The 13,908-nt window shown below is 41.6% G+C and overlaps 3 protein-coding genes across 3 annotated transcripts; 2 read left to right on the forward strand and 1 right to left on the reverse strand.

Annotated features, from left to right (window-relative positions):
- Window positions 1-956: 956 nt before the first annotated feature.
- Window positions 957-3,885, forward strand: nherf4b (NHERF family PDZ scaffold protein 4b). The gene is made up of 10 exons (XM_076751319.1): window positions 957-1,000; window positions 1,407-1,471; window positions 1,574-1,785; window positions 1,872-2,076; window positions 2,186-2,322; window positions 2,582-2,786; window positions 2,876-3,072; window positions 3,241-3,417; window positions 3,539-3,754; window positions 3,850-3,885. The coding sequence occupies exons 1-10, from the start codon at window positions 957-959 to the stop codon at window positions 3,883-3,885; spliced, it is 1,494 nt and encodes a 497-aa protein (XP_076607434.1).
- Window positions 3,886-5,438: 1,553 nt separating this feature from the next.
- atp5l (ATP synthase, H+ transporting, mitochondrial F0 complex, subunit g) lies at window positions 5,439-7,435 on the forward strand. Its single transcript, XM_076749771.1, has 3 exons — window positions 5,439-5,589; window positions 6,011-6,171; window positions 7,231-7,435. The coding sequence occupies exons 1-3, from the start codon at window positions 5,538-5,540 to the stop codon at window positions 7,327-7,329; spliced, it is 312 nt and encodes a 103-aa protein (XP_076605886.1). The 5' UTR covers window positions 5,439-5,537; the 3' UTR covers window positions 7,330-7,435.
- Window positions 7,436-8,258: 823 nt separating this feature from the next.
- Window positions 8,259-13,482, reverse strand: ftr82 (finTRIM family, member 82). The gene is made up of 7 exons (XM_076750141.1): window positions 12,734-13,482; window positions 11,206-11,301; window positions 10,870-11,103; window positions 10,192-10,351; window positions 10,038-10,094; window positions 9,745-9,810; window positions 8,259-9,663 (listed from the first exon to the last, which is right to left on the reverse strand). The coding sequence occupies exons 1-7, from the start codon at window positions 13,322-13,324 to the stop codon at window positions 9,143-9,145; spliced, it is 1,725 nt and encodes a 574-aa protein (XP_076606256.1). The 5' UTR covers window positions 13,325-13,482; the 3' UTR covers window positions 8,259-9,142.
- Window positions 13,483-13,908: the final 426 nt, after the last annotated feature.

Raw genomic sequence — 13,908 nt, forward strand, 5'->3', positions numbered from 1 at the left:
GTGCATATGCCAGTGCAGTAAAGGAGAACTGTAATTTCTCTACTGCTAACTGGACAGAATCAGCAACAGAGCATAAAACAGTATCATCTATGTAAATTTTACACACAGACACAGAAGAGACAACCTAATTTACATAGCTGGTGAACAGGACAGGGCCTAAAATGGATCCCTGCAGCACACAGCTTGGATACTGGATAGGGATGAATGAATAATGGCTCAGTCCAACCCTTTATGTAAGAGGGATTTGTTTCAAACTCATAAGGTGTCATGAATTCACTGTTTTGCTCAAACAACATAAATAGCTCTTGCCCATCGTTGAATCTTGTTCAGTGCACGATGGCTGAGCCGTGCCACATGGGAAATTGCAATGTGTACCAGAAAGTTTTTATTTGAAGGCTTAAATATATTTTTCACCGATACAATATTAGTGTCCCTGATGTCCCAGTGCAACAATGCACTTAGAAAGGACTGTTTGGCTGATTGTGTAAGTTCCTGCCAAGCTTAGATTCTGTTAAATATTCATTAGACATTTGCACCTTCAGGCTTTTTAATGTTTTTAACCCCCCCCCCCAGGGAGGACGAAGACTTAAGATAATCACATAAAGTCAAACCCTGTTTTATGGCTGTTAAGGTGCTGAAGTCAGCAGATATGTCATTCAAGGTTCACATATCAGTCTTACTGTTAAGCTGATGCTTCAGTTTAGTGGACAGCACCACAGAGGCGTTCACAGAGCTGTAAGTTCAAATGAATCCACCGTAATGTGATTGACAGTTAATGTTATATTGATATAATATTATGTCTGATTCATGTTGGTGTGTGGTATCAATGCAGATTTACGATGACGATGGTAACTATATCACATACTTTAGTAAATATGGTAAATATGTTTGCAAATGTAGGAATATTGAATCTCACTGGAGGAATTTTATTCTGTTGAAGTCACTAAACTGATGTGATGTCTGTTTTTCAAGGTTTGGTGGAAATCATAGGGTTGACAGAGTAAGTCTCATCTAACTGTTTGCACTAATGTTCATAAATTTTGAAATACTCTCGTGATTTCACCGTCAGTTCAAACTATGAAAACTATACTGCTGCTACTAAGAAAAATAACATTACTGCTAATGTTAATAGAAATAGAAAAACAGAATTACAGCTTGACTGGAATAAAACAAATTGTAATTGACTCAGCTTGGCAAATTGACTTTTGGAATGCAGTAATCGTTAAGACTTTGGGCCCGAGATATGACCCTGTGTGCACAGATAAATGCTATTGTTACTGTACTGGTAATAAAAGATAGTGTACTTCTCTTTTTTCTTTACCTATGCATATCAATTTACCCATTTCAATCAGTAATTATTTGTCACTGAAATCTTAAACCAAATGTCTCCCATGTCTCCTTTGCAGGAAATTTACATTTAATCCTAAAGAGGGAATAGACAACCCAGTGATGGTCATCACAGACGACTCAGGTATCTTGCGTACAAATTTCTACCTATCTCCTGTGTATCAGACCATGAGCGAACACTGCTCACAGGGGGGATGACAGCACTTTTCTGTCTCTTCCTGCTCAGACTATGTGCCAACCCCCAGCCCACGTCTGTGTGTTCTCAAACGGGAGGACAGGGAGTCGTATGGCTTCCATCTGCGGGTGGAGAAGGGATGCCGGGGCCACATAATTAGAAATGTAGTGTCAGGTGGGGTGGCAGGGCGCAGCGGCGTTCGAGATGGAGATAGGCTTCTGGAGGTCAACAACTGCTATGTTGATGATCTTCCTCACTCTGAGGTAAGATAAGCACTACATTTCTAAACCTATAGAGGTTTCTCTAATGGACTGATGGAAGACTGACTGTTTCCCTTTTTATGAATCAGGTGGCTCGGAAGATAAAGCTAAGTGGACTCCAGTTATGTTTATTAGTGTTGGATGAGGAGGAGTATAAGCAGGCTGTGTCCCAAGGTCAAGACCTTCGAGGTGTGGCCAGAATTAAGAAGGGCAAAGGCTGCAAACCACCCAGACTCTGCCACATCACCAAGCATCCTGTGTCAGGTCTGGGCATCAGCTTCACACCTGTGGAAGGTAACGCTCCTGCTGATAATCACATATCCAAGGTTCAAGATTAGAGGTCTATCAGAAGGACGTTAAGATGAAATCTGTTGCTCATCCTGTTTCTGCTCTGTAGGAAAAGGTCAGAAAGGTCACTTCTCTGTGAACCTGGTTGCTGGAGGTGCAGCTGAAAAGGCAGGGGTGCAGAAGGGAGATCGGCTGGTGTGGATGAACGGAGCAACAGTGTCCGATCTCACACACTCTGCACTCAGCAGGATGGTATGAAGTCAGCCCGCTTTGCTAATCAGCAACAGAGAAGTACAATCACTCTTTTGCTGCACTTTGTTTTACTGTCATTTACTCCAAAACTGGTTATTTAACTAAGATGGCCCAAAAATGGGGTTTCTAATAATGAATGCAACTGACAGACATAAACAAATCATGAAAAAGCACACGCACGCAAACAACGGGTCGATTACAATTAGAAGACTGAAGTTATTATGTCCCTCCTTGTCTAATAAATAATGTTTTGCTGTAGATGAAAAAATGTGGCGATCACATCACCATCCTCGTGATTGACAGTGAGAGCGAGAAGAAGTACACGCAAGAGAGGATGCCCATCCTTCCCACCGCTGCTGTTTCACATAACCTGCCCCATAGACCCAGAAAGTTCCACCTGGTCTGTGGGCCTGAGGGCTACGGCCTCCTCCTTCGGCTGGAGAAGGCGCCATCAGGACGCACATGTGAGAGGACTGAAAGAGCGTGAAACTCAAACATGGGCATTCTAGACTTCAGCCTTTGACTCAAATGTCGGTTTGTGTTTGAATAATAGTTCATGTTCTGCGTGAGATGGACCCTGGCAGTCCAGCAGAGAGGGCAGGTATGCAAGATGGAGAGGTTCTGCTCGAGGTCAACGGAGAGTCAGTGGAGTCACTGAAGCATGGGGAGATTGTGGACAGAGTCAGACTGAGTGGAAAACAGGTCTCACTCACCACCATCACTCTCCAGGGGATGGAGTTTTACACCAAGGTGGGCATCACTTACCAGATGCATGATTTCTTCTGAAACACAATGTTTTTATATGATCAAGTGCTCAGGATGGTGCTCATCAGAAACATCAGAAATCTATTTCAAACATAACTCACATCCAGATAAGAGCCAGTGATTATGGTTCTTTCTGTTATTTTGTTTCTGCAGTTGGGTCTATCACCTCTTCTCTTCTGTGATGGAGATGCTGATCAGAGAGAAAAGTCACCACTAAACAAAATGGATGGCTCGTGTAAACCCAGGCACTGTTCTCTCCAAAAAGGCCCTCTGGGGTTTGGCTTTCACCTGGGTTGTGTCCCACATCGTCCAGGGACCTTCATCAGCCAGGTAGGGATGGCACTTAGTCAACATTACCTTGTCACTGAGGCAAAAAACAAGAAGTGAGCAGGTCAGGACATTTCTATTTTGTGTCAGAAGTGGTGGTAGGATTTTGCTTTTTCTCCTGCAGGTAGCTTCTGGGAGCTCTGGGCAGAATGCAGGATTACTTGTGGGTGATGTAGTGATTGAAGTCAATGGGCAAAATGTGGAGGAGAAATATCTGGAAGATGTGATTGTGCTAGTAAAGGAAGGAGGACATTTTCTTTCCCTACTCGTCAAGGACAAGACTGGCGACAGCAAGTTGAAGCAGACTGACACACCTGCCAAAGACAGCAGTGACAGTGAGGTAAAAAAGATTGGATCTGCTACATAATCTATTTCCACATTTGTCAGTTCATCAGTGACCACCATGATCACCATCTCTTCTTGTTTGTGTGTCAGCAGGAGGAAGAAGATGATGAGAAATCATCTTTGTGAGTGACAAAGATATCATATGCCTGCTGAGGAGACTTCAAAGTGAGCTGAAGAAGAAAAATCCTTAGATTGCCTACATTTAATGCCAGGGTTTCACAAAGGACTGCAAATGATGAAAGAGAAAAATAAGCTACATAAAACTCAGTCAATTTTACAAACAAAAAGAAATTTTGTAATGTGCATTTGTGTATGATATAAAAATGTTTTTTTTGGTTCAGTATTATACATTTAGAGATGTAGAACATTTAATCTCAGACAACAATTTGCCACATCTTGATGGACCATAGTCTTTACAAACTACATTTCCTATTGTACCGATGAATGCAACCAGTGGTAGCAGAAACTACCATTTCTTATAAAAACATGATCTGCACTCATGTAAAGTACTGGGGTTAAATGGGATGAAAAACACTGATATGGCCCTTTAATATTATATAAAAAGTGTTCATTGTATTGCTTTAGGTGGGAGTGTGTTATGTGTATGTGTTTAATATATTACGTGTAAAACATTCCAGATAAATGATTTGTTCTCGCAGAGTGTAATTTTATTGAATATGGATCTGACAAATATGACAGTGATGAAAAAAATATTTTTGTTCTATTGTGAAAGATTTTTAAAGCGTAATATTACTTATGTTTATAGATATTCACCATTTGCCATGTTGAACTCAGAATGTCATTGGTACATTAGTACATACAAATAAAAGAGCCAAGTGAAAAATGAATGAAAGCATGATACAAGTTTCTAGATAAATGTAAAAGTGGTGATGTGCACAGTAAGTGTTTTATCAGAATTTATGTAATCATAAACAAAGACTTTCATGTAACTTATCTGACCAAAGTATATTATAAGACTAAATGACAAGGACATCATTTGATGGTGTTGAGATCTTGGCAAAGTTAAACTGAGCTAAACTCAAATGAATGAAGCTAAGCTAAACTAAACTAAACTAAGCTAAGACTTGATTGACCTGATGGATGAATCATGCCCTGGGTGATGGACCTGCTCCATCCTAATTGTACTCTGTGTGTTGTTACTTTCATCAGTTTACCAGTGAGGCCTGGACAGATATACTTGATCCAGAATGGATCTCATAAAATGTTACCTTTCCTTAAGATGATATCTCACATCTTCTTGGTGAATAGTTGTTCGGAATAATGTTTAAACCAAGACAAATATTATAAAAAAATAAGTGAGATCAGTGTATCTGTCCCCTTTTGTCTCTGATCAATACCCCTATAAATGATGTTTATCTAATGTATTTAAATATTTGTGAACCATTACATACTGTATATTTGATGGTTAAAAAAAACCCCAATATGGTTCACTGCACCCTCTAGTGGCCGTATGGCAAAAATGTAGCTTGCGCATGAGGCGTTTGACTTTAATTACCTGTCGTAAAGCCGTAGAAACAGTGACAATCATCTTATATTATGAAATTCTGATTCAACTGCTCAAATGATGTACGTAGTATAAACATGTCATATCATGTGACCCATTATTATACAAGGAGGTGCGATTGAAATTAGCGGGCTTTCTGTACAGGCACTTGTGTGGTCAGCTGCACTCGCGGGTCCTGGTCCTGGTCCTGGAGGTGACATTCAGTCGGCTAGCAGGAACCAACGAAGCAGTTAGCCTCGACAAACGCGTCAACATGGCACAGGCAATGCAAAAACTGGTCGCTAAAGTACCTACCCTGATTGGCGGTAAGTTAATTTCTTATACTTTTAATCACAACATGTATCCAGCAACGAGGAACTGAACTGTACGTACGCAGTAACGTTATAAGCTAATTGGCAAGACGTCGCTAGGCCGACGCTGTCAATAACACCGAGACCCAGCCATCAGTTGAATGAAGTAGATGTTGCTAGCACTAACTAATGCTATTAGGTGCAGAAAAGGCTGAATTGAGATTTCACGTCGTTTTTCTCCCTCAGACAAACTGTTTTTTCTGTTACTTACTACGCGCGATTTGTATTGTTTATACCGGTAGAGAATAAATCAGAGAGCTATGTGGCTAATGCTACTAATCAGCACGCAGGGGAGCTCTACAGCTCAAAGCTTGCTTTAGTCACAGTAAAGGAAAGTTGCACCAGACCTTTAATTGCACTCTTTCTTCTCTTCTAGCCGCTGTCACCTATTCCAAACCGCGGCTAGCAACCTTCTGGTACTATGCCCGCGTTGAACTTGTCCCTCCCAGCCCTGCTGAGATCCCCAAGGCCATCGAGGGGGCCAAAAACCTCATCAAGGCTGTCCAGACAGGCCGTCTCGGTCAAACCACAGTGAGGGTGCGTATGTTATATCCACACATGAATACATACTTATACACACAACTGTCAGGCACCAATGTTCAAAACACATTAAGTGCATGAAAAATCACAGTGACATATCATTAGAAGTCCCCATGCAAGTGTCTAAATTGTCAGTTTGTACATGTCCCATGCTGATCTTAGACCTGGTTCTGAAGACTTGTCACCTAGTGTCAGTGACAGAACACTAGGCTGTGGTAGCTGTATATGACACATTCAGAAATAATGAGAAGTGAAGGCTTTCTGTTGTCCTGATAGAGAAGGAAATTCACTGATGACTATGTTGCTTAAAAGGTTTGACTATGTTGCTTAAAAGGCTAACTGTTAACCAGTATGCAATTTGTTGACCGTAATTGTTTTCTTCTACTGTAAGGGTCCATCATCTTAAACGTTTATGAAACGTTCATGTAGATGATTAAAAGATCAACACTGCTCACAGTTAGATTTATGGACACAATGGAAGCTAAAATCTCAGGAGTACAGCTCACATAATCAATCAAATCAACTAAACCTGACATAAAACTTCACTTTTTTTTTTGTTTTTGTTTTTTAACTTCAAAAAGGCATAGTTACACAATTAACAGTGTGTATTCAAAATTTACTGTTATATACTATGGATTTAGAGATTTTATAGTTACTTAGTACTTGGGGATGTTACCTGTATCACAGTCAGTGATGATGAAAATTTGAAAATTTATTATGTAATGTGCAGGTGCCTATGGCAGCACACACTTACACATTATTGACACACATAAATGCTCATGTTGTCTAAATTAACATGTGAAACATGTCTTGAGGTTCTAATGGGCCAGGACACAAAACATAAGGGGATATAAATATTATTAAATTTCAGAACCTGGCAAAATAATTAATTACATGCTAATGAAAGCAGTGAAAACAGTTGTTGAAGTCTATGCTGTGTGAAATGAAAATATTATTCAGTCAGTCCAAAGGGACAACAATGACAGGGAGATTGTCGTCCGTGCTTAAATTCCTTCTCCAGAAGTAATTCTAAATACATTTGTTTTTTCCTCACAGGACACATTTAGGAATGGACTGGTGGCCACTGAAGTTTTGATGTGGTTCTACATCGGAGAGTGCATTGGCAAGGGAGGCATCATCGGCTATGATGTCTGAATTTTGGACTGTCATGCTGTGTTTTTTTTTCTCTTGAGTGTTGTCTGCTCAACTTCCTGTAAAAATCCTGGGAAACAATAAACAGATATCTATTGTCTTTAAAAAAAAAAAATGTCTTCTGGGTCATTGATTTTTATATAACATGCATGTATTTGACAAATGTGAGGATACAGAAAAGGAAATATAAGTGCTTAAAGTCTGTAAGTAAACAAAACACTGTCCTGCCACTCTGCACGTTGCTGTTGCACAACCCTCTCCTGTAATAACTACTTTGGATTTGCACTTGACTGTGCAGTAAAAATCAGTCTTGATTCTACACCCTAAAACATACATAGTGAGCTGGTTTCAGCCATACGTTGGTGTGTATGAGCTCATGAACAAGTAAAATGGTACATTGTATGCATTGTAATACTGTATATTGCTGGTCTATAGAAGAAAAAGTTTGCAGCATCTTGTCTAAATGTGTATAAAGTTAATGTCATATTCTGTCACGATGAACCTTTGAGGATACAGTCAGAACAAAGCAGTGGTGCAGTTATTTTGGCAGCGTGACTGTTGATAGTAAGTTGAAACTTTCTTTTTAGTTCAGTTCCTGTAATCAACCAACAGATGGAGTCGTGAGCACTCTGTTCAAGTCCTGTTAGGGCTGTAATTAGTTTCCGGAGCAGGTGGTTTGGTTGTTCACATACCAGTTACATACTTGATGGAAGTATGTAAATGATTTCTCTGTTGATACAGATAACTTGAGATTTTTAGACCACAACTTGCACAAAAGAAATCAAAAAGTAGCTTTGATTTCACACTTAAATCCATTTCAGAAAGACCATTTATAATCCAATAAGACATTTAATTTGGCAACATCGATATAACACCATTTGGTTTGTATGTTTCCATGTAGAAATAGATAAATAATCTCACAAACACAGAAATCCATTCATTTAGCTCTTTATTTGGAACTCTCAATGAACAATTTTGTTACAAAACAAGTCTTCTTGATACCAATTATACTCTGCTTGTCCATTATATAAGTAAACATACATAAAATTAAATAAAGGTTAGTTCAAGTGAAAAAACTGTGAAGACTCTCAGCAACTGATATGACAGCTATCAGATAATATCAAAACATGACAAAATGAAATGACAACGATGTGTTCTTCTTAATGCGTTGAAACTAGAATAATACCTGTTCATGCACCAACGTGTTTTGCAGTACTCATACTGATCATAAGAGTGCAATATATTTTAAACGAATTATGCAATAATATTAGCCAGGAATGTAATGAGAAATCATAAGCAAATGTACCTCACGTTATCTCAGGTTACATTCATTATGACTTATAATAACATCATCACTTGAGATATGTCACAGCCTTTATGAAATCATGTGTAACAATGTGACGGCACAGCTATCGGTGGGAATATATAACATTTACAGGTTTAGCTCACAGAGACTGACTTTTATTACATACTGACATGTTATAATATTATCCAGCAGTTACCTTCAGATGCCAACATGTATAATACTTCTCTTTATATTGTATTTGTGTGATTATGTAGCCATTATGTATTTCATTAATGTCTGAGAAAACTATCATGGGAATGTGATCTGATAGCACAATGCAAAACATAATATGTGGTGTGTAGAGTTAAAAAATAAGTAGTTTTTCATCAGGTATAAGCATAAAACTTCACCAATGCCGTGTGCTACAGTTTCGTGTTGCAAAAATATATATTCCAAAAGCTTTGCTGTCTATTAGGAGAAACACATAGAAAATATTTTCAGATTTTCAAATGAGCGCTCGAATATCAGTGTTCATTTGACACTGCAGATCTTGACTGAGGTTCCAACTCCAAAGCCTGGATAGAGGGGCTCAATGAATGTGGTCTCAAACCTGTGCAGGAGGGTCATGCTGTTGCCTATGCTATAAAATGCCAGCACACCTGCAGTGTGGTCCAGGTACACGCCTATCCTGGGGGAGTGGGGGGCGTTGATGGCTTTGTCCGCCCGGTTGTGCCAGGCAGAGTAACCCGTGTCAGAGCAGAGGAGACTCCAAGATTTGTCGTTGTAGCCCAGCAGACAGAGTGAGCCTTTGCCCTTGCGGCTGATGCTCTTGTAGGCCACTCCAATGGAGAACTCCCCAGTCCACTCGATCTCCCAGTAGAAGCGGCCTCCGGACAGGGCCTCCCGGCACAGCACCTGGGCGAAGCTGTCGAACCTCTCCGAGCTATCTGCGTAGGGCTGCAGGTCCCGGGTACGGATGACTTTTCTGCTGCTTTCGGAGATGTACAGCTCCTTGTAGGCTGTGTTAGGGTCCAGTTTCAAGTGACAGAAGTCTGGAAGAGAGAAATCATAAATCTGTTACTTATTTGGTAACCAAGGGGTTAAATTATCACATTTCATTACCAGACACTTACATTTCACAAAATCCGCTCTGCTCTTTGGCTCTGGAGGAGGAGTATTGTCCACAGTCATTTCTTTGCCTGCACATGAAGAAACACTGTTAGGTCAGTGTGAACTGCATACACCCACACACATGCCTGTAACTCTTTCTTTCTGTCATGCTTTTGCAGTGCTTGTAACTGAAGGATCTATGGTGCAATGACTTTGCGGTTTTTGCCTCCAACAATTCATGGTAACTGCATTATCAACCTAAATAATAATTAACCTCCTACAGTCATATATTGCCATAGGACGTGACAGCGCTCACCTCTGCTCCTTCTGTCCAGTGTTCGACTTTCTGTGGTGTACACTGGGACCTCATTCACTACAAGACAGAACACATTCACATTTAGCAAATTGAGCTCGCTGGTGTTTTCTGCCCATCATGTAGAAGTATTGTGTTTCTGCTGCTAAGGTCAGACCTGTCTTGGAGATCTTAAGCAGCTCCTCTCTGCCAAACTCCTCCAGGCGCTCCTTGATCTCAGCCACAGCTTTCCTGACAGCCCCGAAGGAGAAGTCAGGGTTCACCGTCACTTTGGGTATGAAGCCGTCATCAGTGGGGGTGCAGAGGTAATTGAAGTTCTGATGGGAAAAGAAAAGTGTTGTAACAAGGACTAATTAATATACATGACCCTGAACTATCTGAGTAATTGACAGATTTAACCAAATGTACTCTTACACATGGAACTCTGCTTTTAAAGCTTTTACCTTTGAGCTAGATTCATAATGAAGACGACATACAAAGATGGGGACACTTCTTCTACATCCTAATTTCCATCCACAATATTATGAGTCATATATCCAAGTGCTGCTATTAACGCCTCTTCAAGTGTTTGTTTAGAAATTCTTGCGCCCAGTTGATACAAAGGACTTCGGATGTCTTCATACTGTCATTATGATCATTGACAGCTTACAGAGCCCCTAAAGTTATTAAGATATTATTTTTATATTGTGCAAACAAGATCGTTATCTTTTTGACACAAGATGCTTTTATTATCCAGACGAGACAAGACAGGAAATAAGCAGCGGATGAAACAAAGGACATTGATACGAGTTATCTTGCGCGCACAGGATAATATCTTGTATACACAATCTTGTACCTGCAAAAAGTGGATGTGGTCCTCAGTGCTGTACAGCTGCTTGAGGCCGGACTCCTTTTTCTTCAGTTCGTCAATCTCCTGTTCCAGACGCTCGATCAAAGCCTCGGCCTGGTTGAAAGCAGCCTTCTCGTTGATACCAATCAGCTTGGTCACCTCTGACCTCATCCTTTCAATGGAGCGGATCATGTCCTCAAACATCTTCTGGCTCTCCACCATGGCTCTCTGGGCCGAGTTCTGGACACAACAGGCAAGATATCAGTGCATTACAGAACTGCTGTAGTCAACACCTTCCAGCAATGCCTTTTCTTTCTTGCATGGAAATGCACGAAACCTTACCTTGAGTGAATCGACAGCAGTCTTCAGCTCCTCCAGCTCCTTCACCCTCTCCTGGCATTTTTGTCTAATCTCAGCTTGAGAGACTCCCAAGAGTTTCTGCAGAATAAAGGCATATTACACAGCCGTCTATTTCATTGTTTTGTCAAGCCTGTGCTCCCATGCTGACTGCCCGTTCTGGCCTCCTTTCGTTTATTATGCAGAAGTATGCACAAGATGTAGTAGAATGTCACGCTGTTTTATTGTACGAGATATAAAGCCTCATATTTGTTGGTTGAGTAAAAACACTCTTTTTCATTAAGGAATATCTGGGGAGACCCTTCGGCATTTCTCATAAACCCCACTCAAAGAATCTTCTTAATACCGTCGGCTTTTATCTCAGAGGGAGAGGGGGGAAAAATCTTTGATGGAATTCTGACCATGTTAGGAATGTGAATCAACCGCTGCCTGACTTTTAAAGAGATGTTTCAAGGTGCACACAGCACTGACATGCAGAACAGAGGGCTTCTAATTCAGCTTTTACTCAAGCCCACCAACCCATTCTTCAAGATAAGCTTGAGGAATGTGGGGAATCTGGGGGGGGGGGTTTGAACATGAGAGGGGGAGGGGAGAGAGCGGGAGACGGAGGGAGATGTGTGAGATTCAGGTTGTAAATCCGTGGATGAGAGAAAGCAGACTCCTTGTGTTGTAAAGAAGGATGAATTATAACTTCATCATGTCCTAAAACTCCTGAGTGCCATAAAAACACTCCTATATTACTCATGCATAAAAGCATTATTGGTCCGAATGCTGTGGATTTACTCTGCAGTATTTGTTGACAGTCTTATCTACTCTATGTCGTTTTACAGGCAATGTGACTGTGAGTCATTTGAATGAGCATTGCCATGGTTACAGCATTGTGATTGGTTGCTCGTGAGGTGTTGAAGGCCTCGACTCCCTGACATTCCAGTATCATTACATATCCACTCCCACAGGTGGGAACCAACGCAGCAGAGGGAAGTCTACGGTTTCTGTGTATCTGTCCCACAGCTGGAACACCGCATTTTCTGAAAAGCAGCCTTCAGAGGTGATAACTGGGGGACACTCCCCCGACCTCCATACAGCTAATCAGAGAGCTGGATTTGTTTTGGCGGTGAATGCTGCCAGTTTAGCTGATAGCGTTGGTGAAATGGGTCAAAGTACAGCTGCCAGTCGTAGTGCAGGGACAGGAGTTGGGAAAAACAGCCTGTTTGCTTTCACATAACCTACTCCAGTGACTATATATTTCTAATGCACTGTGAATGTGGCTCTTTTAAAAAATGAATTTGGCTGAAAAACATATCAGAGTGCAATTAGGAAAGGAGTTTCCGCTTGTGGCTTCTCTTATGTAACTGAATATGCTACTTATCTGTCTGACATGAAATCACACTTTCATTCTCTGAGAGGCTGATTGAAAGTGATTTTTCTAACAGGTGAACAGTACTATTCTCGAGCCTTTTCAGTATTTAGTCTATTAAAAGGATCCATAAGCACAGACAGGAGGATTTCTTACCTGTTTCTCACCCCTCTCTGCCTCAGCAGAGACAATGTCATGGCCCCTGTGTTCACTGACTGTGCAGATAGCACAGATACACATCTGGTCTGTTCGACAGAAGAGCTCCAGGGACTTCTGGTGCTGCGGGCAGATCTTCCTGTCCAGGTTTCCCAGCTCATCCACCAGCTTGTGCCTTTTGAAGGTGGCTGATTCATAGTGTGGCTTCAGGTGCTTCTCGCAGTAGGACGCCAGACAGTTAAGACAGGACTTCACAGCCTTTAATTTCTTCCCAGAGCAGAAGTCACAGGGGACGTCACTTGGTCCGGCGTAGATGTTCCCCTGGGACGTGTTGAGGTTGAGGGCCAGACCACTCTTCTTGATCTTCTCAGCGACCATGCTCAGAGTGGCGTTGGGCCGCAGCACGGGCCTCTGGGTGAATGTGATCTTACATTGGGGACAAATGTAAATCCCTGTGTAGTCAGCCTCATTCCAGTAGCCACTGATGCAGTCCATACAGAAACTGTGGCCACAGGGGATAGCCACAGGGTCCCTCAGAAGGTTCAGACACAGGGAGCAGCTGAAGTAATCTGGAGAAGTGTGATCAGCCATTGTGATGGACTAAAAACACAGTCAGACCTGCGGAAACAGACAGAATGCCAAGAGCAGATAGGGATTTCGTCGAGTGTGCCTGGGAGCCCGCCCTTTAGAGTGTGGTACAGCCTGCCAGAGACAGGACCTACTTGTATTTCTGAATTCCAGAGGTTATTGATTGAAAGCAGAAAAGGCCCTCCCCCTGTGCTGTGAGTATATCGAGCCCTGCCCAGTTCAGATAAGCAGGTTGAGCAAGGAGGGAGAGGGAGAGAGAGAGAGAGAGAGAGAGAGAGAGAGAGAGAGAGAGAGAGAGAGAGAGAGAGGGCGGGCAGTCACGAAAGGAAAGGAGAGAGAGAGAGAGAGAGAGAGAGAGAGAACAGAGTGAAAGAAGGAGAATGAATGAAATGCAAAAAGCACAAAAGTGACAACTAATGTGCTAGAAAAAGCTTCCACTTCCCTCAGAGTTTCCTTTATTCTTAAATTTCTCATGTGGCTCATCTGTGGCTGAATTGCGCACACACTTCTCGGCAGCTGTATTTCCACCTATTGTTGTCAGACAGAATCGCCATTGTCTTAGACCGGTTATAGTCTGACAAACATGA

The sequence above is a fragment of the Chaetodon auriga genome, chromosome 15, assembly GCF_051107435.1.
Source record: "Chaetodon auriga isolate fChaAug3 chromosome 15, fChaAug3.hap1, whole genome shotgun sequence".
In the NCBI taxonomy this organism is placed as follows: Eukaryota; Metazoa; Chordata; class Actinopteri; order Chaetodontiformes; family Chaetodontidae; genus Chaetodon; species Chaetodon auriga.